General features: G+C 44.2%; 1 protein-coding gene across 1 annotated transcript in view; it reads left to right on the forward strand.

The window, feature by feature from the left end:
- Window positions 1–26,130, forward strand: part of LOC127630935 (plexin-D1-like) — a 150,480-nt gene that overhangs the window by 12,368 nt on the left and 111,982 nt on the right. Inside the window, exons 3-4 of the mRNA XM_052108824.1 lie at window positions 10,707–10,838; window positions 13,151–13,251. Of these exons, the coding sequence (XP_051964784.1) occupies window positions 10,707–10,838; window positions 13,151–13,251 (233 nt within the window). The remainder of the gene's footprint in view (window positions 1–10,706; window positions 10,839–13,150; window positions 13,252–26,130) is intronic.

Consider the following 26,130-nt stretch of genomic DNA (forward strand, 5'->3'; position numbering starts at 1 on the left):
ATGTGATTTGAGCTGTGCATTGCTGCACAGTCGTGAGTCAGCAGAGTGAACAGCAGTGGACTGAGCACACAGCCCTGGGGGGCCCCAGTGCTCAGTGTGGTGGTGGTGGAGATGCTGTTCCCCTCACAGAGTTTTCCTCACATCTGCCGTGGTAAGACAGAGCACCTGGTCGTTGGGAGGAGGGGTGGACTTCCTCGCCATCACGTCGTTCTGCACTTCAAACCGAGCGTAGAAGTCGTTCAGCGCATCTGGAAGGGAGGCATCTTTGTCACAGGCAACTGATGTTGTCCTGTAGTTGGTGATGGCCTGGATGCCCTGCCACATGCGCCGCGTGTCACCGCTGTCCTGGAAGTGACTGTGGATTCTCTGGGCGTGTGCGTGCTTTGCCTCTCTGATTGCCCGTGACAGTTTGGCCCTAGCTGTTCTTAGGGCTGCCTTATCGCCTGCTCTGAAGGCGGAGTCTCGGGACCTCAGCAGCGTGCGCACCTCCGCAGTCATCCACGGCTTCTGGTTGGAGCGTGTGGTGATGGTCTTGGAGAAAGTGACATCATCAATGCACTTGCTGATGTAGCTGGTCACTGATGCTGTGTATTCCTCCAAGTTGGTAGAATCGCCATATGTTGCAGCCTCCTGAACATGTGCCAGTCAGTACACTCAAAACAGTCCTGAAGAGCAGAGATGGCTCCTGCTGGCCAGGTTTTCACCTGCTTCTGAAGCGGTTTTGTGCATCTGACGAGCGATCTGTATGCTGGAATTAACATAACAGAGATGTGGTCTGAGTAGCCGAGGTGGGGGCGGGGCTCCGCCCGTACGCGCCTGGGATGTTTGTGTAAACAAGATCAAGCGCGTTAGCCCCTCTCGTTGCAAAGTCCACATACTGATGGAATTTAGGGAGCACTGTCTTGAGATTTGCATGGTTGAAATCTCCGGCGACAATAAACAGTCCGTCGGGGTGAGCGTTCTGCAGTTACGCTCATAGCCCCATACAGTTCACAGAGCTTCCTTAGCGTTAGCGCTGGGGAATGTAAACTCGGTTATGCAAACAGTGGTGAATTCCCGTGGTAGATAAAAAGGTCTGCATCTAACAGTCACAAGCTCCAACAGCGATGAACAGTAACTAGAGACTAGCATAGAGTTCTTGCACCATTCCGTGTTGATGTAAACACACAAGCCACCACCGCGAGTCTTACCGCAGAGAGCTGTATTTCTGTCGGCACGAAACGAGGCGAGCCCGTCTAGCTGAATGGCGGCATCCGGAACTCTGTCGCTGAGCCACGTCTCCGTGAAAACAAAGACGCAGCAGTCTCTAAACTCACGCTGCGTAGCCTGCTGGAGTCGGATATAGTCCAGTTTATTGTCCAGGGAGCAAACATTTGAGAGCAGGATAGACGGGAGAGCCGGCCGGCTAGAGTTTGTTTTTAGCCTAGCATGGACCCCGCCCTCTTTCCGCGCTTCCGCTTTCGCACACCGCTACGACATCCTCTCCCCGGCCACCGGCATCAGGCGACGCCGAGGGCTGGAGGCCTGGTCTCCGCAGCAAGCCGAGTACGCGTAGCGCCTCCTGCAGGTCATCATGCAGCTTGGTTTTTGCATGAGTCTTATATTTGAGTAGTGTCTGGCGATGGTAGACACGAACACTGGTTGCTCCGATGTCCATGTGTTGCAAAAGTCGGGCTTTTTTAACAAAAATAGCACCATTGTGGATCCGGAGTGGCCGCTGCGTGCTACCGCGCCGCCATCTTGGATAAAAGCTTGGATGAATAGAAACAGAATGATAAAGTTGAAAAACTCAAATAAACCAGAAACCGACAAAGTTAATAACAGCAACAGGAAGCAACCAACTGACAAACATTTAATAGCAAGAACAACAAACAATTTGAGACAGGACTCAACGTGAGGGGAGCTTAAGACGAGAAGGATTGATAGGGAGCAGATGCCACAATGATTATTAATTAGAGAACGAGTGACACACACTGACAGACACACAGACTATGGCTAGATGGAGGTACAGAAGGTACCATCCACAGGGGGAAGGGTGGGGGAAACAATAAGGGTGGATCTAAATTAGGGGATGGGGCAAGCAGACCAGGAAGGGGCTTGAGAAAAGGGTGGGGTCCGGTGGCCTAAGGAAAGACTCTGGGTCAGACAAACAGGGCGAAGGTCTGAGGGAAGGAGCAAGGTATGGTAGCCAGGGAGAAGGCCTGAAAAAGGGGGTGAGGTCTGGTGGCCTGGGAGGAGGCCTCAGAAATTGGACCAGGTCTGGCGGCCAGGGAGGAAGCCAGAGGTCAGGCTTCCTTGGAGCAGGGACGAGGTCTGTGGCTTCTGCAGGAGGCAAAACAGGCTGGTCTTTGGCGGCCGCAGGAGACTGGACTGAGTCATTGATGACCACAGGGAACTAGATGGGCCTGAGGACGGCCATGTCGATGGCCACAGGGGACTGGTCAGAACTGGCGGCGGCCGAAGGGCAGGGGTTGAAGACTGGACGGCAGCCACTGGACAGTGGTCAGAAGAGAATTAATGATTATTAATTAACAGAGCTGGCATTCTCCACGTGGCACCTGCAAAACACAAGAGGGAGAGAAAGACAAAATCAACACAGGAAAACACTCAAGACAAGACAAACTGACAGTCAGAGGAAGAACAGATAGGCCAGACTTTGATAGTTGGGTCTTTGCAGTTAATGGAAATTAATTTTAATTTTAATTTAATTCACTTTGATTCTGTGTTTCCACTTGAAGTCCAATTTAATTTCTGGGTTCTTCTGTCATGATCAGAGGGAATGATGAGGCTCAGGACCCAAGTGTAGAGTTATAAAAAACAAAGGATTTCTATTTCATATATAATTTATATATAAAGGTTTTTTATTCACATATAACAAGAGCCAAAGCAAACAAAAAATTCCCACAAAGGGAAAACAAACATAAACCTCCCCAAAGGGGAAAAAGGGTAATCCAGGCTTGGGCCGAGGGAAACAGGACTGACTGGACCAGAACAGGAACCAGGTGGGGGAAACATGACCAACAGGGAAGACTGAAAACAAGACTGATTAACAAGACTAATAAACCAGACCAACTGGAATACACACAAGACAAACTGGCACTGGACAGCAAAGAGACACTTGGCGATACTAACAAAAAAAATCCATGTTCTCTCAAAAGACAACAAAACATGCCTGAATGGCATGAGCGCACATCGGCAAGACAATGAGGTAATATATTTCCATGCAAACTGACAAACAAGATGAGAGGATGCATAGCAACGACAAACAAAGTGATGCCACACATTCTCACACTAAATGAGGCAAACGCCATGCATGCAACAGGCAACAAAAACAAGACAGGACACCTGTACGAAAGTTCAGTCACACACACCATGAACGAACCTCAGCACAACATGAAGACAGCTCATGATGTGTGCGCCCACAAAACATGAGCACGACGCAAGGTGCACCCGTGTTCGGGAGAGACAGACGAACTATTGACGTGAGTGCATGCTGTTAAGCTGACTTAAGCAAAATGCACCCACGTCAATAACAGACATATTTGGAGCATGGGTATTCGGAAGCCGACACGGACCGAAACCAAACCGGACAGGAAGTCAGCATCCAGACACCACACCCCCGACATGAAACAAGACAGATCTAAGAGTACATGGCAGGGAATACAATCGAAACCATGCGCTCACACAACAACAGATAACAAAACACAAGACAGACATGGGAAGATGATGCCACGGTCCTGTCAGAAAAAAACCCATACTGACAGAGTGACAGGACCTGACGTGACATCTGCAGCACACTTAATTATATACTGTATATACATTATATATATATATATATATATACACACACACACACACAGTATATATACACCGATCAGCCACAACATTAAAACCACCTGCCTAATATTGTGTAGGTCCCCTCAACCCGCATCTGAGATTATAGTCTTCTCACCACAATTGTACAAAGCGGTTATCTGAGTTACCGTAGACTTTGTCAGTTTGAACCAGTCTGGCCATTCTCTGTTGACCTCTCTCATCAACAAGGTGTTTAAGTGAACAAAGTGAAATAATTGAAAGAAATGACCTATGTGATGTGTGGAGAAATTTAAATGAGACTTCAAAACAATATACGTGGGCCCACGCCCATTTATTGTCTTTAATAAATAAGATACTAAATAAGTGAGACTAGACAGATTTTACAGTTTCAAACATCATCACAGTGTTTTTAAGAGTTGTATAATAAATCCAGTTGGTTTTTCTGACCACAGTTTAGTTATATGCAGTGATTTTTTAAATTCTGTTTCACCAAGGAATGCATATTGGCATTTTAACACGACTCTTTTAAATGATGCTTCTTTTAAAGAGGCTTTTGCTTTTTTGGGGGGGAAAGTTTTAAAAATAAAAAAGATAATTTTTCCTCTTTGCAGAGTTGGTGGGATTTTGGCAAGGTCCAAATCAATCTTTTTTGTCAACAGTACACTCAAAATATCACAAGGGAGACAGCTAAGTCTATTAGAGTTCTAGAAACTGAAATTTTGAAACTTCAAGATATGGCACAACTATGTGGAAATAAAGCTTTTATTGATTCTCTTTTTCTAAAGAAAACCGCTCTGTCTGACCTACAAGAGATGAAAGCACAGGGTGCATTAGTTAGATCGTGTTTTAAGACCATAGAACAGATGGATGTTCCATTAAAAAAAAAAATTCAGTTTAAAAAAAAGAATGGACAGAAACGTTTTATTCATTCATTACTCTCTGAGTCTGGAACTTTATTATCAGGTTCAACAGAAATAAGAGAAAGAGCAGTCAGTTTTTACCAAAAGCTTTATAAGTCTGAATATAAAGAAGATAAAGAAATAGAACAGGTTTTTTTTTAATTACCAAAAGTGTCAGAAAGAGCGAATGTAGCACTTACAAAGCCTATTGGCCTAGAGGAATTATTTAAAGCTCTGCAGGGCATGGAGAATGACAAAGTTCCTGGATTAGATGAATTCCCTGTTGAGTTTTACAAATTATTTTGGTCATTCATTAGAGAAGATTTGCTGATTGTTCTCAATGATAGTTTAACCAAAGGACTTTTGCCTTTGAGTTGCAGAAGAGCTGTTTTGACCCTTTTGCCTAAGAAGGATAATTTGAGCAACATAAAAAAACTGGAGACCTGTATCTTTATTGTGTTGTTATTATAAACTGTTATCTAAAGCACTAGCTACCCGTTTGGGAAAAGTTTTGAAGTTATCCATCCTGACCAGTCTTATTGCGGCCCTTATTTGACTTGCTGAAAGACATTTTCAGTTTTGATGAAAAATTTACTGTGTCAGTTTTTATTTTTGGTTTTAAATATACTCGAAGAAGACAACAGGAATGTCAATTGATCAATTTTATTATAGGCAAGGCAAAAATGGCAATATATGTTAGTAGAATTAAAGTTGAACAAAAGTGTGATTATGATGTTGTAATGATGTTTACAGCTATGATTAAATCGAGACTGTTAATTGACTTCTATTTTATAAGGTTACGAACTGTCTAGAAGCGTTTGCAAACACTTGGTGTTGTAGAGAGGCATTGTGTTCTGTTGTTGAAAATGGAATTTATTTTTCACATCTTTTATAAACACGATGTAATTTATATTTTAATTTAAATGTTTAAAATTTTCTGGAATAAATGTTTGATTAAAAAATCAAAAATCAAATCTCTCTCTCTCTCTCTCTCTCTCTCTCTCTCTCTCTCTCTCTCACACACACACACACACACACACACACACACACACACACACACACACACACACACACCGACACAGACAGCATTAGTGTTACAGTATATAGAAACACAGGTCACACAGAGAGACAGACAGATTCAAATGTTTGCTCATGTTCTCTGAAAGGTGTTTGCCTTACACACAACCCCCCTTTAAAAGCATTCATATCCGATCATGTGGTCCAGACCTTATATACCTCTGCTGTCCGTCTTATTCGCGTGTTTGTCCTGTGCCTATTTATACAGAAGCTCAGTTGTGTGAGCTTAAGATAACACAAAGTTGACAAGTTTCAGTTGCTCTCGTTTATAGCATGTTTCATTGTAAAGGCCCCTGTCTAGGGCCTGTGGGAGTGCAGCTGTAGTATTAACTCTAAAAAATTTACAGGATGTTACAGAGTTTCAATTACAAAAAAGTACAATAGGATGGCCATGTTTTATTTATTTATTTATATTATACCTACATACCATAGTAATACAATAGAATTCCTGAAATACCTTTTCAGTACCATTAAAATCATGGTCTATACATCTGGTAATTCAGTACTATGGTATATATTTGCCATCTGATTCCATCAATGTACCATAGTAATACCATAGGAAAACGGGACAGCCCCTCCCAGCAAAAATGGAATTGACATTTCCTTACCTAGGTGCAGATCAATGCGAAGTAGAGGGTGCATCCGCATCTGTACCAAAAGTTTATTGCAAAAGGCAGAGCAGTCCACTACAAAATTAAGACGTACAAAAAGCATTGCCTTCATGACTGTTACACTGAGTCGAGATTGCACTCCACAGGTGCAGATGTCTCAGGCAGGCATAAAACAAACTCCACGACATTGGCTAAGACTCCAAAGTTGATGGTCTTTCTCTCCAGCTCTTTAAATGCATCAGTCCATATCTCAGACACGGCCATCTTGTTCATGTTCCACTCAGTGTAGCGACGAGTGACAATGTTTTTGTGCAAGCCCACTCATCATAGAGCGTGGTTTCATCAGTCAAAGTGAGAGCGGTGATTCAGGAGTAGAAGTGTTCAAGGCTGATCTGAATGTCTTTCCACTCTGGGATGTCTCTAAGTAGGGCCCTCTCAAGTTTTTCTATGTTCTCAATGAGCGGCTCCAATTTTGGAGGTAATCCACCGATGCTTCAACAAGGGCATCCAACTGCTTTTTAATGTCAGAGGGTATGAATGACTGCTCCAGCCTGGCCTGCAAGACTTTTCTCAGGTTATAAATGTGCAAAGTTATGGCCGCGCACAACAAAATGATGAGCAAAAATTCCTTCACTTACATGCACCTAGTCACATTTGGAACTTTGCTTCACATAAAAATCGCTAACACTTGGTGTGGCACACTTACTTATAGCAGCATCCACATGCTTTTTTGTGTGAACGTGCTGTGCGATGTCGGTGCAGCCTCCATTGGTGATGGAAAAGCGGGCTCTGTCTGTGACTCTTTTTTAACTCTTTTTGAAGATCCTCATGAAATGTACAGTACATGCACACTTCCTTAAAATTTCTCCAGCCGCAATTTCATCTGTGTGCTCTTTCAAACTGACTCTACAATTGGTTCACTAACTGGACATCTATTGATAGGGGATTGTGATTGGATAGTTTAGTCCAATCATGTACTTCAAATAACACAGTGTGATTTAATTGATTTTACAAGTTGTATCCTTGGCTACCTTTGATTAGAATACTCTCGTGACCGGGAAAGCTGCATAGGCAATATAGACATTTTAGGAGAGGGGAAATACGGGACAAAACATGATTTTTTTCAGAAGTCGGGACACTAGAAAAAGTTCTTGAATACGGGACTCTCCCTGGATGTCTGGCAACCCTAACACACACACACACACACACACACACACACACACACACACACACACACACACACACATGCTTACACAAACCCAAAGCACTTTGAAAATATTATTCATGTGCATGCTGCCTTTGAAAACATCTGCAAACAACAAAAGCCCCTGAAAAAATGCTTCATTAGGGCAGAATTCCAGGACGGTGTGTCATATTGGGTATATCACCTTTAAGTTGTTATTTAAAGTCTGGAAAACATTGAGTGCTGCTCTGTGTCTGTGGATAAATGTCCTTCATTCGGAAAGCTCTTTGTGCGCAATGCTGTTATTGAGTATTTCATTCACACAGATATGAAATATAGCTGCAGGGAGTCTTGTTTAAAGAGCTCAGAAAAAGGCTTTTTGTTCCCTTGCCTTACCAAGACACAGGGATGTGTGCTCCAGATGTAATGGGCTGTTTTGGAGCATGTGTGCGTGTGTTTGAGGTGAGTCTCTGCTCCACAATTCAGCTCTATTGTTCTTAGCTTGTTTTGGATGTGTTGCCTGCTTAAAGAAACAATATCATGGTAAATAATTGACCATTTTGATTTTTGTCATAATCGTGCAGCCATAGATCAAACTCTTATTTCAAAAAAGAAAATTCCTGTTTTCCTTGAAATGTGCCCTTTAAGAGTGAGTGTATAGTGTGTGTGTGTGTGTGTGTGTGTGTGTGTGTGTGTGTGTGTGTGTGTGTGTGTGTGTGTGTGTGTGTGTGTGTGTGTGAGTGTGTGCGCCCTGCAGGTGGTTTCATGAGTGTGCTGATGGCTTGGGGAGTGTCTGTAATGTGATTTGGGATGGTGAGATAAGCTTATTTGAGGATCTGTGTTAGTAGAGTTAAATTAAATTACAACTCAACCTCTGAATATGTACCAGCTTCTATGGGGTTCCTTTTTGCCAAAAAAGAGTTGACTGCTTGTACTACATACTTGTTTATGTCTACAGTTATTGCCTACAACCTAACCATCCATCCATCCATCCATCCATCCATCCATCCATCCATCGTCATCATCTATCTGTCTGTCTTTCTGTCTGTCTGTCTGTCAGTTGACCTGTCTTTGTGACACACTCTCCACTCACAGCTTGTGACACCAGCTTACTGTCATTTATTTGCTATTCTAATAACTGTATTTCTTAAGTGGTCATATCTTGCATGGAACACTTCAAATATTTAGATTTTTGGGAAATATTTGGAACGTTTAGTTTCAAGTATGTTAAAACTATAAATTAGCTTCAATGTGGCCAGCAGCACCCATGAGGAAAGTATAATATAATAGAATATCATATTTTTTTATATATAGTATATAGTCTACAGTGTATGTTTTGTGCTGTAGATTCAAAAGAACCGGCTCATAAGAGTCATTTGTTTGTGATTCAGACTCCACTGGTCTTGTTGTTTGTTTCGCACTGTTAATTTGGGAGTATTTCAGTAAGGTTTTGCATCCGCATTGTTGGAGAATGCACATTTGATAACTGTCAACAGAACCGGAAGTCACAAAGATCATTTTATTGCAGTATAATGTTTTTTAAATGCAACTGGTTTCCAACTCTAATAGTGTCTTGATGGTTTGTGTGGGTTAGGTTTAGGGGATAGAACATTTCTAATAATGCAACAGAATATAGTCAATGGAAATTCTCTGCAAATAATCATATATGTGGACATTGTGTTGTGAGTACTAAGAGCTTGCTTTGAGCTAGCAAAACATTTTCTAGCTTTGTCCCATGTTTCCAGCCACACGCGTAACTGACAGGGTTCTAGAGTGTGTGTTCGAGTGTTGTTCAGCTGAATATAATGTGTGTTTGAGTGTAGTTCTGTTTGTGCCTACATCAGCAATTAGCACCTCATCTCTGCAGTTTCATTTTGATGAGCTGTCAAACGTTTTTCACCACCCCACAGTTCACATGCTCTTTTCACAACACTCATTACAGCACATTATATCATATCATTATAATCCTGCTCCTTTCATCTACTGACATTTCATTCAAAACTAGGAGTTGTCAAAAACTATTACAGTTAATAAAAATAAATATTCCTCATGTTTTCTCTGATGCTTTATTCTGAACTGAACATTAGCATTCTGCGCAGTGTATACTGTATATAAAAAAGTTAAGTATGTGAAACAATGTGCAATAATAAATATCTCATACAGTACTGTTACATTGTGGTACTCATAACATTTATTTGAATTATTATTTAGCATTTTTAATCAAATTTTGCATTAACAATTCTTTACACTTGGCAGTCTGATCAAATAATGAATTAAGAAGAAAAAAACTGAATACAAATAGTGGCAGATATCGCTTCTGGTTTATTCACACACATTTTTTTATTTGTCAACAACAGTGAAGACAAGTAAAAAAAAATGGTTTTGAGAAAAATCTATAAGATATTAACAATGCACTAACACTGTTTTATTTATTTATTTATTATATTTATCTATATAGTATTAATTCAAATAATCTTGACAATAAAGTGAATGAACAGGTGAACTTGAACTTGTTTTGTGAATACATTGTTTCCTGAAAAACACTTTATGTAACACAATATTCTAAACTGTGTAAACACGAGGAATAATTCATAGCAGAGTCACTTGAAAAAGTCATTCATCCTTCAGTAGATTCATTATATGTCTTTATTTCAGATCAATTTTAATCGAACATATTAAACATATTCATATTAATCTTTAATATGTCTGATAAATGTTTAAATAATTACAAATAGTTTATACTATTGCAATATTTAATGAAAGTTTGGTCTGTTACAGTATGACATGTTTTTATCATTTTGTCAACCAAAATATTATTTTTGTCGACTAAAATGTATACATTTTACATGATGAAATGTTGACTACATTTATAGGACATTTCTGTGAAAAGACAAAAATTATGACAAAGATAAAAGCTGTCAGTGTGGAAAAGTCCACTGTATGATACAGTATTCCACACAGTGTGCTCTGTTGTTTAATGTTGTGATTCATCGGGTTATTCCGTACAAATTCAGATGTGAAATTCACTCACAGTTTACATACCGCTAAAGTAGTTCATTCTTAATGTTATTCTGGACATGCAGTGTGCGTTAAAGAGTGTGTTGTGTGTTTGTTCTACAGCTGTCTCTCTTGAGTAACCTCTCTGTGGCGAACCTGTGGTCACTGAGACTTCCTGCGAACGAACCAGTGCACCACATCATGACCTTTGACCCCAGTGACAAGAACTACCTTTACCTCATGACGACACACCACGTGAGTGAAACCTATTTACAAAATCACTTTCGTGATTTACTAAATTCATATGTATCATACATAGGGAGGGGCTACTGCCTCTAGCATCAGATCTGAGAACCAAGTCCGGTTGGGCCAGTACGGCGCAACCATCAGGATTTGCTTCCCAATGCAGAATATCTGTGTAACGAGGCTCACTGTGGGAAAGCATACTTGCGCAGCCCCCGAGGTCAGCTGTGTGCTCATTGACCTGAAAGACTTTCAGCTGCCTAGCCGTTGTAAGGGCCGGAAGGGCTGAGCATTCAAAAATGACACAGGGAATGAGGAAACTGTTGTTGCGAGGGTACTCACCTCATGCTGGCCCAGGGGTGGGAGTGGGGCCCGTGCGCTCTACCTGGGTCAGCAGTCAAATTCAGTCACCTCATACCTGGGTTGAGTTACCTCAGGGCCACTCTCTCACAGCCCATTCAGGGTTCTTGGCGGCCAGCTGACAGGCAGGTGGTGCCGCATTCCTGCGGGAGGATCTTCTTCTCAGAGGCCGGTGTGGGCTCTGATGGTCGGGGAGCCGGGGCCGATGCCGCAGGAGGACGGCCCTGGTAAGAGGCAGATGGGGCATGGGACTGCGGAGGCCTGTAGGCCGAGTCACGCCATGGCAGGATGTTTTTAATGGCGTCCGTCTGCTCCTTCGCCATCGAGAACTGATGGGCGAAGTCCTCAACTGTGTCACCAAAGAGCCCCCATTGGGAGATGGCCGCATAGAGAAAGCGGACCTTCTCGGCATCACGCATCTCCACAAGGTTAAGCCACAGGTGCCGCTCTTGGACCACCAAGGTGGAAATCATCATGGCTGCCAACTCAGTGTCCGCCTCATCCTGAGCTCCTGAGAAACAGAAGCCCACAATAATTCCAGCAGCAAATAGTGAGGTGATGGGACAAACACACACATTCGCTCGGCTCCGAAGAACTGTGTGTCTGAATGAGTGGTGCACGCCATCTCTTTTTATACCTGTATGTCCGGGGTGGAGAGCGGCATACAAATTCCACTCGCCAATTTTCATTGGCCTTTTCTGAATAAAGCAAAGGTGATTGTGGCTCTCAAGAGCGAACTCCTAGTGTCACTACATCAACACAACATCGAGTGAGTGACAGACAGGGAACTAATGTTCATCCAGCATGCACACTATTTTCATCACACACACACTCTCACTCTCTCTCTGATATCAAGTCTTTTTTTGTGTGCATTTGGCATGTGAGGTGATAAGAGACAGTGTTGTGTGACTAATCCTATGGGTGAGAACATTGATGGAGGGTGTGAAACTGAACATATGACGGCAGTGTTTTAGTCTGATACACACGAGAGCATGCAAGTGTTTGATTATCACATGTGAACGTATGTATTTTTCCCAGGACTTGTTTTCCCCAAATTCTGTCATTATTTACTCATCCTCACACCATTCCAAACCCATGCACTTTCTTTCTTCTTTGAAACACAAGAAGAAATGTTTTCAAAAATGTCCCTTTGGCTGAATTTTTGTACAATGACAGTACATAGTGACTCACTTCAACACTACAGTCACCCAAAAGTAACAAAATTAGTCCATCACATCATATTCCATGTCTTTTGAAGGCATACGATCAATTTGTTTTATGAACAGACTGTTATTAAAGTTGTTATTCACTCTCAAATCAAATCATGAATAAAGTGCATATACAATACCGAAACATCACAAGAACCACAAGAACCAACCAGGTTTGATGTTATCGATGGAGTCGCCATATCAGATATCAGCGCTGTTTATGGATTCAAATCATTTATTTTCAATGTAAATCAATGTAATGTAATGAAAAGGATCTGTTCATTATACAAAGTTATTGTATGCCATCAGAAGACTTGGTACACTGCATTTACATTGAATTCAGCCAAATGAGCATTCATTAAATTATTTTATTTTGTGTTCCACGCAATAAAGAAAGTCATATGGGTTTGGAACGACATGAGGGTGATTAAAGAAAGTATTCATTTAACTATGTACTTGCATTAAAACATTGTGATACAATGCACTTATTGTGAACATATGCGTTATTCTGTAAAACTCTTGTGAGATTTGCATTTGTTGCTACTGAGGTTGGGGTACAAATAGGGTTAGGGGTAGCTTTAGGGTTGGGGTTGAGTCAACAGTGTAATTACTTCTGTGTGATATTAGGAACAATGTAACAACACAATAAGTGCATTGTATCAAATGTTTTTTTTTTTAATGTAATAGTAGTTAAAGACTCCTTATGTAAAGTGCATATGTGTATTTGTGAGTAACATTGTGTTTATGATTGTGCAGCTGTTGCGGGTGAAGGTGGCAGCTTGTTTGCAGTACAGCTCCTGCAGTGAATGTCTGAGTGCCAGTGATGCCCACTGCGGCTGGTGTACACTGGAGAGAAGGTAAAACTTTTCACGCTGATGATCAGATTTGTATTAATTAAATTATCACAATCAGTAAAAAACTAATTAAGAAAAATTCAAGACAAATTAAGTAAAGAAATAAAGCACACTGACTTCTAAAGGCAGTTTTTATAACATTATACAAGTGATCGTGAAACCAGAAAAAAATCTGAGAGAAATAGGTCAATGGATAACAAAATTCATGCGAATAATGTACTTTATTCTAAGTAGTTGCATATATTTGCAGAAGAAGGCCCCCCCCAAATATACTGTAAATAATTTCATTTATAATGATTAAATAATTATAAACAATATACAAATAATATACTGCCTTCTAAAGCCACTGTAATGTTTGGTGCCCAAGGAATGGAAGAGAGGAGATGCAGGAGTATAACCTTAGAATCTTTTAATTATAAACACTGGAGTAGAACATTCTCAGGAGTGGAAACAAATGCTGGAGTGGAAACAAATGCATTCACAAACATAACCATTCAAACATTACCTTTCAAGGACTGACAAATACAAAAAAAAACTACAGGGTGTATATACACTTGGAAACTAATGAGGAAATGGAATACAGGTGGGGATGACAATGAACAGATGAAGTGATTAGGGCAGTGGACTCTGGGAAACTTAGTGCTGGGGAACATTTCAAAATAAGAGTCCCTTGAACAGAGTGGAGACAAACTGTGACATTACCCCCCCCCCCCATTTAAAGGGTGACTCCTGGCACCCCAAGACAGATGATGGTAGGGAAATGTAGAAGAAGGGTCCCAGGAGGATGATCCAGGGGCCTGGGGGGGGGGGCCAAAGGGCAAGGACTGGGTCTGGAGGCCTGGGAGGCAGCCACAGGGCAGGGACTGGGTCTGGAGGCCTGGGAGGCAGCCACAGGGCAGGGACTGGGTTTGGAGGCCTGGGAGGCAGCCACAGGGCAGGTACTGGTTCAGGAAATGGAACTGCTGAAGGAGGAGACTCTGGGGAAGTGGACGTAGCTCTGGAACATACAGAGGGTGGAGCCGAGGAAGAGTCAGAGGGAGGTGGAGCCATTTAATAATCGGGGGCGGAGCCGAGGGAGGCGGAGCCGTGGAAGACTCCAGGGCAGAGCCGAGGGAGGTGGAGCCGAGGAAGAGTCAGAGGGAGGTGAAGTGAAGTGTGGAAGAATCTGGGTGTGGAGCCATGTAAGGCGGAGCCACGAGAGGCTCAAGGGGTGGAGCCATGGAAGGAGGAGCCATGAGAGGCTCGAGGGGCAGAGCCGTGAAGCTCTGTTAAAGAGAGCACTGGCAGAGACTGCGGGACGACCTCCATGGTCGTGAGCACTGGCAGAGATTGGGGAACTACCTCTGTGGTCGTGAGCACTGGCAGAGTCTGGGGAGAAGTTGTCCTCTTCATTCTCTTTCTCCTTCGGCCAACAGGGAGCGTGGTTACGGGGACGGTCGAGGCTACTGGCACTGGCTCTGGGATGGTCGAGGTTACAGGCGCTGGCTCTGGGACGGTCGAGGCTACAGGCACTGGCTCTGGGACGGTTGAGGCTAAAGGCGCTGGCTCTGGGACGGCCAAGGCTACAGGCGCTGGCTCTGGGACGGTCGAGGCTACAGGCGCTGGCTCTGGGACGGTCGAGGCTACAGGCGCTGGCTCGCTAACCGTGGCAGGCGTGGACACTGGCTCGCTAACCGTGGCAGGCGTGGGCACTGGCGCGCTAACCGTGGCCTAAATATGGTCGCTACTGTGGCAGTGAATCGACCACCGGAAACCCCCAAAAAAAGTTTTGGAGAAGGAGGGTAATGAGGGTAGATGGAGGATCAGAGTAGCAGCAACATACTCCACCAGGGAAAGATTCCCCATCACAGGAAGCACTGTTGTATGGTTCAAGTTTAATCCCATACCATAAATGGGTTTGAGGTACTCATCCGAAAAGTCTATAGTAGTAGCGAGGCGAAGGAACCTTGTAGAATATTCCAGTAGGGGAAGATCCTGCCTGAAAAGCTCCAAGAATAAGGCTGTTGGCTCAATATGTGCTAATAAAGCAAGGCTTTTTAGGAGAGGAAGACGTTGGGATGAGCTGGCAAGTGAATCCGTATTCTTCGTGGTTTTGGGTCAGTCCTTTTGTAACGTTTGGTGCCCAAGGAATGGAAGAGAGGAGATGCAGGCGTAGAACCTTAGAATCTTTTAATTATAAACACTGGGGTAGAACATTCTCAGGTGTGGAAACAAATGCTGGAGTGGAAACAAACATAACCATTCAAACATTACCTTTCAAGGACTGACAAATACTAAACAAAACTAGAGGGTATATATACACTTGGAAACTAATGAGGAAATGGAATACATGTGGGGATAACAATGAACAGATGAAGTGATTAGGGCAGTGGACTCTGGGAAACAAAGTGCTTGGGAAAACTTCAAAATAAGAGTCCCTGAAAACAGAGGAGACAAACTGTGACAGCCACTTTTTATTGTCTTACCAATGTTTAACTCATCTGCCAAAATAATGTAATATTCAGATAATTAGAGTACAATTACACACACACACACACACGCATATATAATTACTCAGTTAATTAAAGTACATAAAATTGTGTGGCAGACAAGTAAAGCAAGGTGACAAGTTATACTTAGTTTCAAACAATTTTAAACACTCCTGCATTCAGAGTAGTCTCCGTCCAGCTGTTTAAACACAGTCAGTAAAGGCTTGGGTAATATATAATGAAATGAACAGCCCTAATAATCATAATAATGTGACATTCAATAAAACTAATGATATATATAAATTATTTAAAAAATATAATATTCAAGTGCAGAAGGTTCCAGAATCCAGTGAAAGTGGACTGAAACTAAAGTGGAGCAGAAAGAGATCTGAATCCATGTGTAACAGGCAGGAACAGTGTGAATGCAAAGAGAAGCTTTGGTCCACTTTTTGGTCCATTTAAAGGGGTCTGAGTTTGCTTCACATCAGTCATCAAACTCTAACGGTAATGCCATTAGAACTGTAAAAGCTAATATATTCAAAAAGAAAATGATCTGATTGCCAATTTTATGTGAGTGATTTGACAAAATGCTGGTTTGAAAGAGCTTTTATGGCAGACATTTGAATGTTTTGGGGCCTGATTTCCTGGAGTAGAGGTTATCTAAGGGTTTTCCTGAATGTGTGGAATTTATAGAAAAAGTCACTGGGTGAAAGGCACAACTGAAAAAGTGTGGAAACTCTACGCAGATTAGTTTTTTTTATCTGTCTTGTTTTACTGAAACCGCTGATCTCATGATGTTGTTCTCATGATAGTGACTCTTTCAGAGGAAAATGTCAAACTACACTGAGAAGCTTTTCAGCCCATGTCATGTGTGTGTGTGTGTGTGTGTGTGTGTGTGTGTGTGTGTGTGTGTGTGTGTGCACGTGCATGTATGCGTGTATGTGTGTGTGTTTACATGCGTGTGTGTGCCAGTGCCTGTCTGTGTGTGTGTATGTGTGTCTGCATGTGCGTGTGTGTAACCATGTTTATACTACATTGTGTGGACCAAATGTCCCCACAAGGATAGTAAAAGGGCCCCAGCCAGCAGTCCCCATGAGGGAAATGGCTTATTAAACATACTAAACAATGTTTTTTTGAAAATGTAAAAATGCAAAAATGTTTCTGTGAGGGTTAGGTTTAGGGTAGAGTTAGAGGATAGAAATTATCCTTATATCTATATAAAATCCATAAAATGCATGGAAGTCTATGGAGAGTGTGTGTGCATGATGACATCTTGGAGTCTTGTCGATTTGTGGGGTATAGTGTGTGATGTGTGTATTTGTGAGTGTGTGTGTGTTTAAAATATTTGGACAATTTTATAGGTGAGTGTGTGGGGGGCATGAACGGGCATTACCTCATTTGTATTGATTATTCTCCAAAAAGTGGTGTGGGTGTAGAACACAGAAATGTGTAAATGTGTTATAATGGATGCTCCGCCTGAGTGAACTCATCATGTTTTGGGCAGTATGTCTAACAGAATTGATCCACTGTTAAACTGAGACCTTTCACATTTTAACTGAAGTTCATGAAAAAGGATCCTTTCATTTGAAATGTCTCTTTCCATAGTCTGCAGTGGCAATGTATAAGCTTTTGTCAAAATTACACATGTAAATCTTACAAGTTTAAACAGAAAAAGAACACGTCTTTGTGACTAAAACAATTGTAATGGTTCATTATGCTAACAGGTTATTCAGCGTGTTGTGAAAGGGGTTTTGGGGATCTGCTGTCTGAGTTGTGGTTTTACTGGGGTGTTGGGCTACTTTTAAAATGTTGCTATGGGGAGTTATTTTTCTGCAATTTTTTTTGATTAATTCTATATATGTTTAATTTATAAATGAAACATATATAGCACATACAGTGCATACAATTTATGTTACAAAAAATTAAAAAATATTTATTTTAGGCCTACACAATTTCTATCCACCAAACTTTTGCTAAGTCCTTCCACACTAATTTTGCCTACACGTGCTATTGGAAATATCAGAAATAGGAGTTTTCTTGCTGGAAAGTTGCACATAGACGCCCCCTCAAGTCTTAATTACAATTAAAACTCTGAGATCATTGTGAGTTTTCAAGATGGGAGGAGACAAACTTTCAACATGGCTTAGAAGAGGACACTTTTATTTTTCACATCTATTTTTCGAAATGCATCTACAACAGCACTTGCTGTTTCAGTAAGATACATTTGCATAAATCTGTGATCATTTGATACATATTGTGCATTTTGTACACTGAAAAATATAATGTATTTTACCAAACTTCTAAATCTTTTAAATAGAAACAGTGTCAAATAAGAGTTACTAAAATATATCCTCAATAATGAACCTGACGGCATGCTTCCTATTCTCTTCAGCAACGAAACACTTGAACACAACTTACTCATAATTGCGACTTTAGAAGTGAGAAGTAGGATCATTTTGATAGCACATGAAGGTCACTCAGGGGGCTGACAATCTTACGGTATCATATTCAGCTAATGTTAAAGAGTCAAGAGTTGTAGCAAACTACTTTTCTTTCTAAAATAAAGCGATTTATCACAACAAATGTGATTTTATTTAGTAAAATTATAATTGATCTCAGCAACGAGCTCCAAAAGTGGAGCACTGCTATACCATTGCGTAAGGCTTCCTCTGTGTGCAAAGTATTTACATCCAGTGATTTACAAGTGAGAAATACAGCAACACAAGAGATTCCAGAGCACAAACTATCACCTGAAGTCGACGATGTGAGACAGTTGCTCCGTTACTCTGCTGAGGTTTTAGCGTCATCCGCAGGACGACGAAACATCACTTGAACACTACACACAGTACTGATGCTTTTGTAAATTATTATATTTTCCCCCTAATCAAAACATGAGATAACACACGAGTAAAGCATTACTGAGAGAGAGAAAAAACTGAGGCTGAGGATTTGTATTCATTTAATCTGTAATATCACAACACAATATTCATAAATAAAAGTAATGATAAAATAACACAACTGGTAACACTTTACAATAAGATTTGTTAACATTAGTGAACACGAATTAACAAAGAACAATATGTTTCGACAGCATTTATTAATCTTAGTTAATGTTCATTTCAACATACTAATAGATTTAAAAGAATCTAAAGTTGTATATGTTAACATTATGAACTAACAATGAACAATTTTATTTGAATTAACTAATATTGACAAAGATGAATAAATACTGTAAAAATATAGTTAACTGTTTGATCATGATTCCTAATAATACATTAATGCATATTAACGAATAGAACCTTATTGTGAAGTGATAACAAATTATTTAATCTATATTTATTGTGTCAAATTACTGCATCATTGTTAAATGTTCTTTTTTAGCAAATAAAAGACAAAAAAGGAGAATAACATGTTCACTTCTCATAAGCATTCGTCCATCATTAGTGTTCTCTTCAGTTCAACAGATCCCTGCACACACACGACACGATTGTATTCATGTAAATTATACTGAAGTGAAAATGATATTATACTGCATACATAGAATACAACAAACTAATTGCAACCACGATTATCACTACGTTAAGAAATATATGATCATTCACTCCATCATGATCATGCTTGCGTGTCTGTATGTATGTGTGTGCGTATGTGTGTTTATGTGCATGTCTGTGTGTGTTTGCATGTGTGTGTGTGCCTGTGTGTTTGCATGTGTGTGTGCGTGTGTGCCTGTGTGGTTTGTATGTGTGTTTGAGTGTGTCTGCGTGCGTGTGTTTGTGTGTGTGTGTGCGCATTTTTCAGTGGTGTCTCACTCATTCTGCTCTATTCATGTCATGATGACTTAATGGTTTTGTCTGTTCTCTGAGCAATTTTAAAAGTCTGGACACACACATACACACACACACATACAAACACATACACATGCAATACACAAATACACAATTCTAGGAAGGGAGTCTTTATCTTTTCAAGAAGTACTCTTTATAATAAGTAGTCTTATCTTTCTCATTGTCTTAATCAATATTCTTCAAATTTCATCTTTAATAAATTGCCATACTGTGACTCTCAGTGACACACACAACATCCAACACTCCACATTTATTCCTTGAACTTGAAAAATAATTAAACACAAGTAAACTGTCACAAACGCCGGTGAAGGCGCCTCCTCCCTCAGTCGTCAGAGATCGCTTTCACCCGAATTCTGATCACTTAAACTCATTTCCCTTCTGCCCGCATACCTAGGTCTGATTAATCCCCAGCTGTTTTGTGTTACCCTACCCTATTTAACCGTGCCTGTTTAGTCCTTCTTTGCGAAGTCTTGTTTGCCCCGGCAACATTACCAAGCAAGTTACTCTCTGACTCCCTTACTAGTTATTCTGTGTATCGATCCAGCCTGTTACTTAGACCCTGCCAGTTTGCTGCCTGCCTTGTTTACCTCCTGCCTGTTCCGTACTACGTTTGTTTGCTGCCTGCCCAGACCTCTGCCTGTTCTGTTTACTCTATTGCCTGCCTGCTATATTCACTGTTTGCCTGCCCATGAACTTGCCTGTACGACTTGTGTTTTGTTATTAATAAACAACCGCAGATGGATCCCAACTTGCCTGAGTCCTCGTTACAGAAGACTTCGCCGCCCATCGATCCAGCGGTAATCACTCGTATGTCCGAGGAACTCTCCGCGCAGGCAAGCGTCCTCACCGCACAGCAACATCAGCTTGGGCGGCTGACGCCAGCCATTGAGGAGATAATGCGCGTCGTCCAAGCCTCTCAACATCCCACTTCCGCGCCCGCAGTGGACCAAACCAGCCAAGCAGCCGCGCCCATCTCTCCTCCGCAAGCCACGCCCAACCCTCGACTCGCACTCCTGGAGAAATACGATGGAACACCCTCGAAGTGCAGGGGCTTTGTGATGCAGTGTTCCATCTTTTTGTCACAACAACCAGCTCTATATCCGACTGACGAGAGCAAGATCCTCTTCGTCAGCTCTGTGCTGACGGGCAGAGCCCTCGACTGGGCTACCGCGATTTGGACCAATCAGAGTTATTCACAGTTCACATTCAACTCATTCATGCAGAGTTTAATTGAGGTGTTTGACCACCCAGAAGGCGGCAAGAGCGCTGGGGAACAGCTCCTGGCACTCCGCCAAGAAAGTCGTTCAGCGTCTGACTACGCTCTCACTTTCCGCACCCTCGCCACTCAGACCGGCTGGCTGGAGAGCACACTCAAACTCCTTTTCCGCCAGGGGCTAAACTCGGAACTGCAGTCAGAGCTGGCATGTCGCGATGAGGGAGTGCCGTTGGACCAATTCATCTCATTGGCGATCCGCGTGGACAACCTCATCCACTCCAAACGACCAGCCAGGTTGGTTCAGCCGCTCGCAACAGCACCTCAACAGCATGCGGCTCCAGAGCCCATGCAACTAGACCGTACTCACCTGACCCAGGAGGAGAGAGAGCGCCGTCTCGCCCATCGCCTCTGCTTATACTGCGGTCTAGCCGGCCACCTCCTGGCCAACTGCCCGACGTGACCGTCCGAACCTCAACGACCCGGGGTGAGTGTATTGCTTTCCTCAACCCTAACCGGGACCAGCCTAGTGGTACCCATTGAGCTCCATAGTCAGGCTTTCAGTATAAGCGCCCACGCTATGGTTGATTCAGGAGCAGTGGGCAACTTCATTGATACTGATTTCTGTAAACAACATAATGTAACCCTGACGGCCTGCTGTCCTCCTTTAACAGTGGCGGCGCTAGACGGACGTCCCTTGGGTTTGGGCAGAGTGAGTCACACCACCACCGACCTCTTCCTGCAGGTGGGAGTGTTACACACTGAGACCATACGCTTCCACGTCGTAACTTCCCCTCACCATCCAGTCATCCTTGGTCTCCCCTGGCTTCGTCTTCACAACCCTCGCATCTCCTGGCGAGACAGCCAAATCGCGACAGTGGGGCTCCGAAGTGCTCGGAAAATGCTTAAGGCCCATTCTCCCCACCACCGTGGGGTCCACAGAAGATCCTGGGGTCGCCCGACCAACCCACCCAAATACCTCCATCATATGCTGATTTGAGGGAGGCATTCAGCAAGACCAAGGCGTCCTAGCTGCCTCCTCACAGACCTTTCGACTGCGCCATTGAGCTCAAGCCAGGAGCCACTCCGCCCCGAGGTCGGATCTTCCCCCTGTCCGAACCAGAGTCCCTCGCCATGAAGGCTTACATCGAGGAGGAACTGGCCAAGGGCTTCATCCAACCTTCCACTTCTCCGGCGGCAGCCGGGTTCTTCTTCGTGGGCAAGAAGGACGGCTCCCTCCGCCCGTGTATTGACTACCGGGGTCTGAACGATGTCACGGTCAAGTTCCGATACCCCTTGCCACTCGTCCCCGCAGCTCTGGAACAACTGAGAAGCGCCAAGATCTACACCAAACTGGATTTGCGGTCCGCCTATAACCTAATCCATATTCGAGAGGGGGACGAGTGGAAGACCGCTTTTTCGACCACCAGCGGCCATTATGAAGATTTGGTGATGCCGTTCGGGTTGTCCAACAGTCCCTCCGTGTTCCAGTCTTTCGTCAACGAGGTGTTCAGAGACTTGCTCAACCGCTGCCTGATCGTATACATCGACGACATCTTGATCTACTCCAACTCGCTCGAGGAACATATCTGTCACGTGAGAACGGTCCTCAATCGCCTGATCACGCACCAGCTGTACGCCAAGGCAGAGAAGTGCGAGTTCCACTTGAAGTCGGTAGCCTTTCTGGGGTATGTCATCAGCCTGGAGGGGGTGCCCATGGATGACAGCAAGGTGCGAGCCGTCCTGGAGTGGCCACAACCCACCACAGTGAAGGAGCTCCAACACTTCCTGGGGTTCGCAAACTTTTACCGCCGGTTCATCCGTAGCTTCAGTACTGTCGCCGCACCTCTGACCTCCATGTTGAAGGGGGGGAGAACCAAGCTCCACTGGTCCACCGATGCCCTCCAGGACTTCGCCCAGCTTAAGGAGCGTTTTACCTCCGCCCCCATCCTGCATCATCCCAATCCGGATCTCCCTTTTGTGGTGGAGGTGGACGCCTCGAACACCAGCATAGGAGCCATTCTCTCCCAGCGCCAGGGAGACCCCCCGAAGTTGTTCCCCTGTGCCTTCTTCTCCCGCAAACTTTCTTCAGCCGAAAAAAATTATGACGTCGGCAATCAGGAGCTCTTGGCCATGAAAAATGCACTGGAGGAGTGGCGCCACTGGCTGGAGGGCGCCAGACACCCATTCCAGGTCTTCACCGACCATCGAAACCTCGAATACCTCCGATCTGCCAAGAGACTCAACCCCAGGCAGGCTAGGTGGGCCCTGTTCTTCACCCGGTTCAATTTCACCATTTCCTACCTCCCAGGGTCCAAGAACGTCAAAGCCGACTCCCTCTCCAGGCAGCACGAAACCAATTTCCTCTGCTGAACCTATCGTTCCCCCGCACTGATTCTAGCCCCTGTCCAGTGGGATCTCATGTCCGACATTACCCAGGCCCACGCCACAGCTCCGCCTCCACCCGAGTGTCCACCAGACCGGACCTTCGTGCCCCCCAATCTCCGGGAGAGGACGCTCCACTGGGTGCACGACTCCCCGAACTCAGGACACCCCGGCAACTCCGCAAATCCTAAGGAACCGCTTCTGGTGGGAGACACTACCCAAAGACGCCGCCGACTTCGTCAGGAGTTGCCGCGTCTGCAACCTCACTAAATCCCCTAAACAAGCTCCGGCCGGCCTTCTACTGCCTCTGCCCGTACCCCAGCACCCCTGGTCACACATTGCTGTAGATTTTGTTACCGACCTACCCAGCTCCCAAGGTAACACCACCATTCTCACGGTCGTAGACCGTTTTTCTAAGGCTTGTCACCTAATACCCCTGCCCAAACTGCCCACAGCCCTTGTAACCGCCGAACACCTGTTCCGCTTCTACGGGCTGCCAGAGGACATAGTCACCGACCGGGGGCCCCAGTTCACCTCTCGGGTATGGAAAGCTTTCTTCCGTCTCCTCAACGTAAACCTAAGCCTTACTTCAGGATACCACCCCCAGTCCAATGGGCAAACAGAGAGACTCAACCAGGAGATAATCAGATTCCTACGCACCTACTGCCCCAACAAGCAGTCTGACTGGAGCAGATTCCTTCCTTGGGCCGAATACGCCCAGAACTCCCTGCTCAAACCATCTACCAACCTGACCCCCTTCCAGTGCATCCTGGGCTTCCAACCCCCTCTTTTCCCTTGGTCCGACGAGCCCTCTGAGGTCCCGGCTGTAAACGACTGGCTTCAGCGCAGTCAGACAGTGTGGGAACAGGCCCACGTCCACCTACAACGGGCCATTAACCGCTCCAAGGCACAAGCAGACCGCCGCCTCCGCCCTGGCCCTGACTACGCTCCAGGCCAATGGGTTTGGCTTTCCACTCGAGATCTCCATCTCCGCCTACAATGCAAGAAGCTCAGTCCTAGGTATGTGGGTCCCATTAAGATCTTAAGAAAAATTTATCCTGTAACCTTTCGTTTACAACTCCCCACTGATTATCGTATCTCTCCCACTTTCCATGTCTCCCTATTAAAACCGGCCGACGATCCGAGGGCTGAAGAGGAGGTGACCCACGGCCCCCCTCCCCTGGTAGTGGGCGGCGAAGAAGCCTTCCTGGTGCAGAGCCTGCTTGACTCCAGGCGTCTCCGAGGTCGGTTCCAATACCTGGTGGACTGGGAGGGGTACGGCCCGGAGGAGAGACTCCGGCGACATCCTCGACCCCAACCTCATCGCCGAGTTCCATTGGGCCCACCCGGAAAGACCAGCCCCGCGACCTTGGGGAAGACCACGACGCAGGTCGCGTCTTCGCGTCAGGAGACGCTCGCAGGGGGGGGCTCTGTCACGAACGCCGGTGAAGGCGCCTCCTCCCTCAGTCGTCAGAGATCGCTTTCACCCGAATTCTGATCACTTAAACTCATTTCCCTTCTGCCCGCATACCTAGGTCTGATTAATCCCCAGCTGTTTTGTGTTACCCTACCCTATTTAACCGTGCCTGTTTAGTCCTTCTTTGCGAAGTCTTGTTTGCCCCGGCGACATTACCAAGCAAGTTACTCTCTGACTCCCTTACTAGTTATTCTGTGTATCGATCCAGCCTGTTACTTAGACCCTGCCAGTTTGCTGCCTGCCTTGTTTACCTCCTGCCTGTTCCGTAATACGTTTGTTTGCTGCCTGCCCAGACCTCTGCCTGTTCTGTTTACTCTATTGCCTGCCTGCCATATTCACTGTTTGCCTGCCCACGACCTTGCCTGTACGACTTGTGTTTTGTTATTAATAAACAACCGCAGATGGATCCCAACTTGCCTGAGTCCTCATTACATAAACAAACATGGACCATTGTGCTACATAAAACAACATAGGATAAACACAGAACCACATGAGACTACTCAGACTGAATAATATTTCTACATAAAGTGCATGTGCAAACGTGTGCAAAAAAAGTACGGGACAGTACAATAAATTACTAAAAGTAAAAGGACAATAGACACAGTAAGAGACAGTGCAGCGCCGACCAGTACACATTTGTAATGCAAAAAGATGACACTTTAAAAAAATGCCAAATGTAAACATAACATAGTATTAAATAGTGTTCTATGGACATATCAGTTATTGAGGTAGCAGCCAGGTATAAGTGACAATGAATTAAAGTGCAACTCTGGACATGTGCAAAAGTTGGATGGTGTACACGTGTGTGTGTGTGTGTGTGTGTCAGTCCAGTCTCTGAGAATTGAGGAGTCTGATAACTTGGGGGAAGAAGCTGTCACAGAGTCTGGCCGTGAAGGCCCGAATGCTTCGGTACCTCTTGCCAGACGGCAGGTGGGTAAAGAGTTTGTGTGAGGGGTGTGTGGGGTCATCCACAATGCTGGTTGTTTTGCAGATGCAGCGTTTCGTGTAAATGTCTTTGATGGAGGGAATAGAGACCCCAAAGAACTTCTCAGCTGTCCTCACTAACCTCTGCAGGGCTTTGCGGTCCAAAACGGTGCAAGTCCCAAACCAGGCAGTGATGCAGCTGCTCAGGATGCTCTCAGTAGTCCCTCTATAGAATGTAGTGAGGATGGGGGGGTGGGAGATGTGCTTTTCTCAGCCTTCGAAGAAAGTAGAGACGCTGCTAGGCTTTCTTGGTAATAAAGCTGGTGTTGAGGGACCAGGTGAGGTTCTCCGCCAGGTGAACACCAAGGAATTTGGTACTCTTTACGATCATCTCTCAACCATCTCTTGTGTTTTTTCCACATTCAGAGACAGGTTGTTGGCTCTACACCAGTCCGTTAGCTACATAGCTGACTCGACGTTCTTGCTGATGTGACTCACCACAGTCGTGTCATCGGGGAACTTGATGATGTGGTTTGAGCTGTGCATTGCTGCACAGTCGTGAGTCAGCAG

This window comes from Xyrauchen texanus, chromosome 37 (assembly GCF_025860055.1).
Source record: "Xyrauchen texanus isolate HMW12.3.18 chromosome 37, RBS_HiC_50CHRs, whole genome shotgun sequence".
Taxonomy (NCBI): domain Eukaryota; kingdom Metazoa; phylum Chordata; class Actinopteri; order Cypriniformes; family Catostomidae; genus Xyrauchen; species Xyrauchen texanus.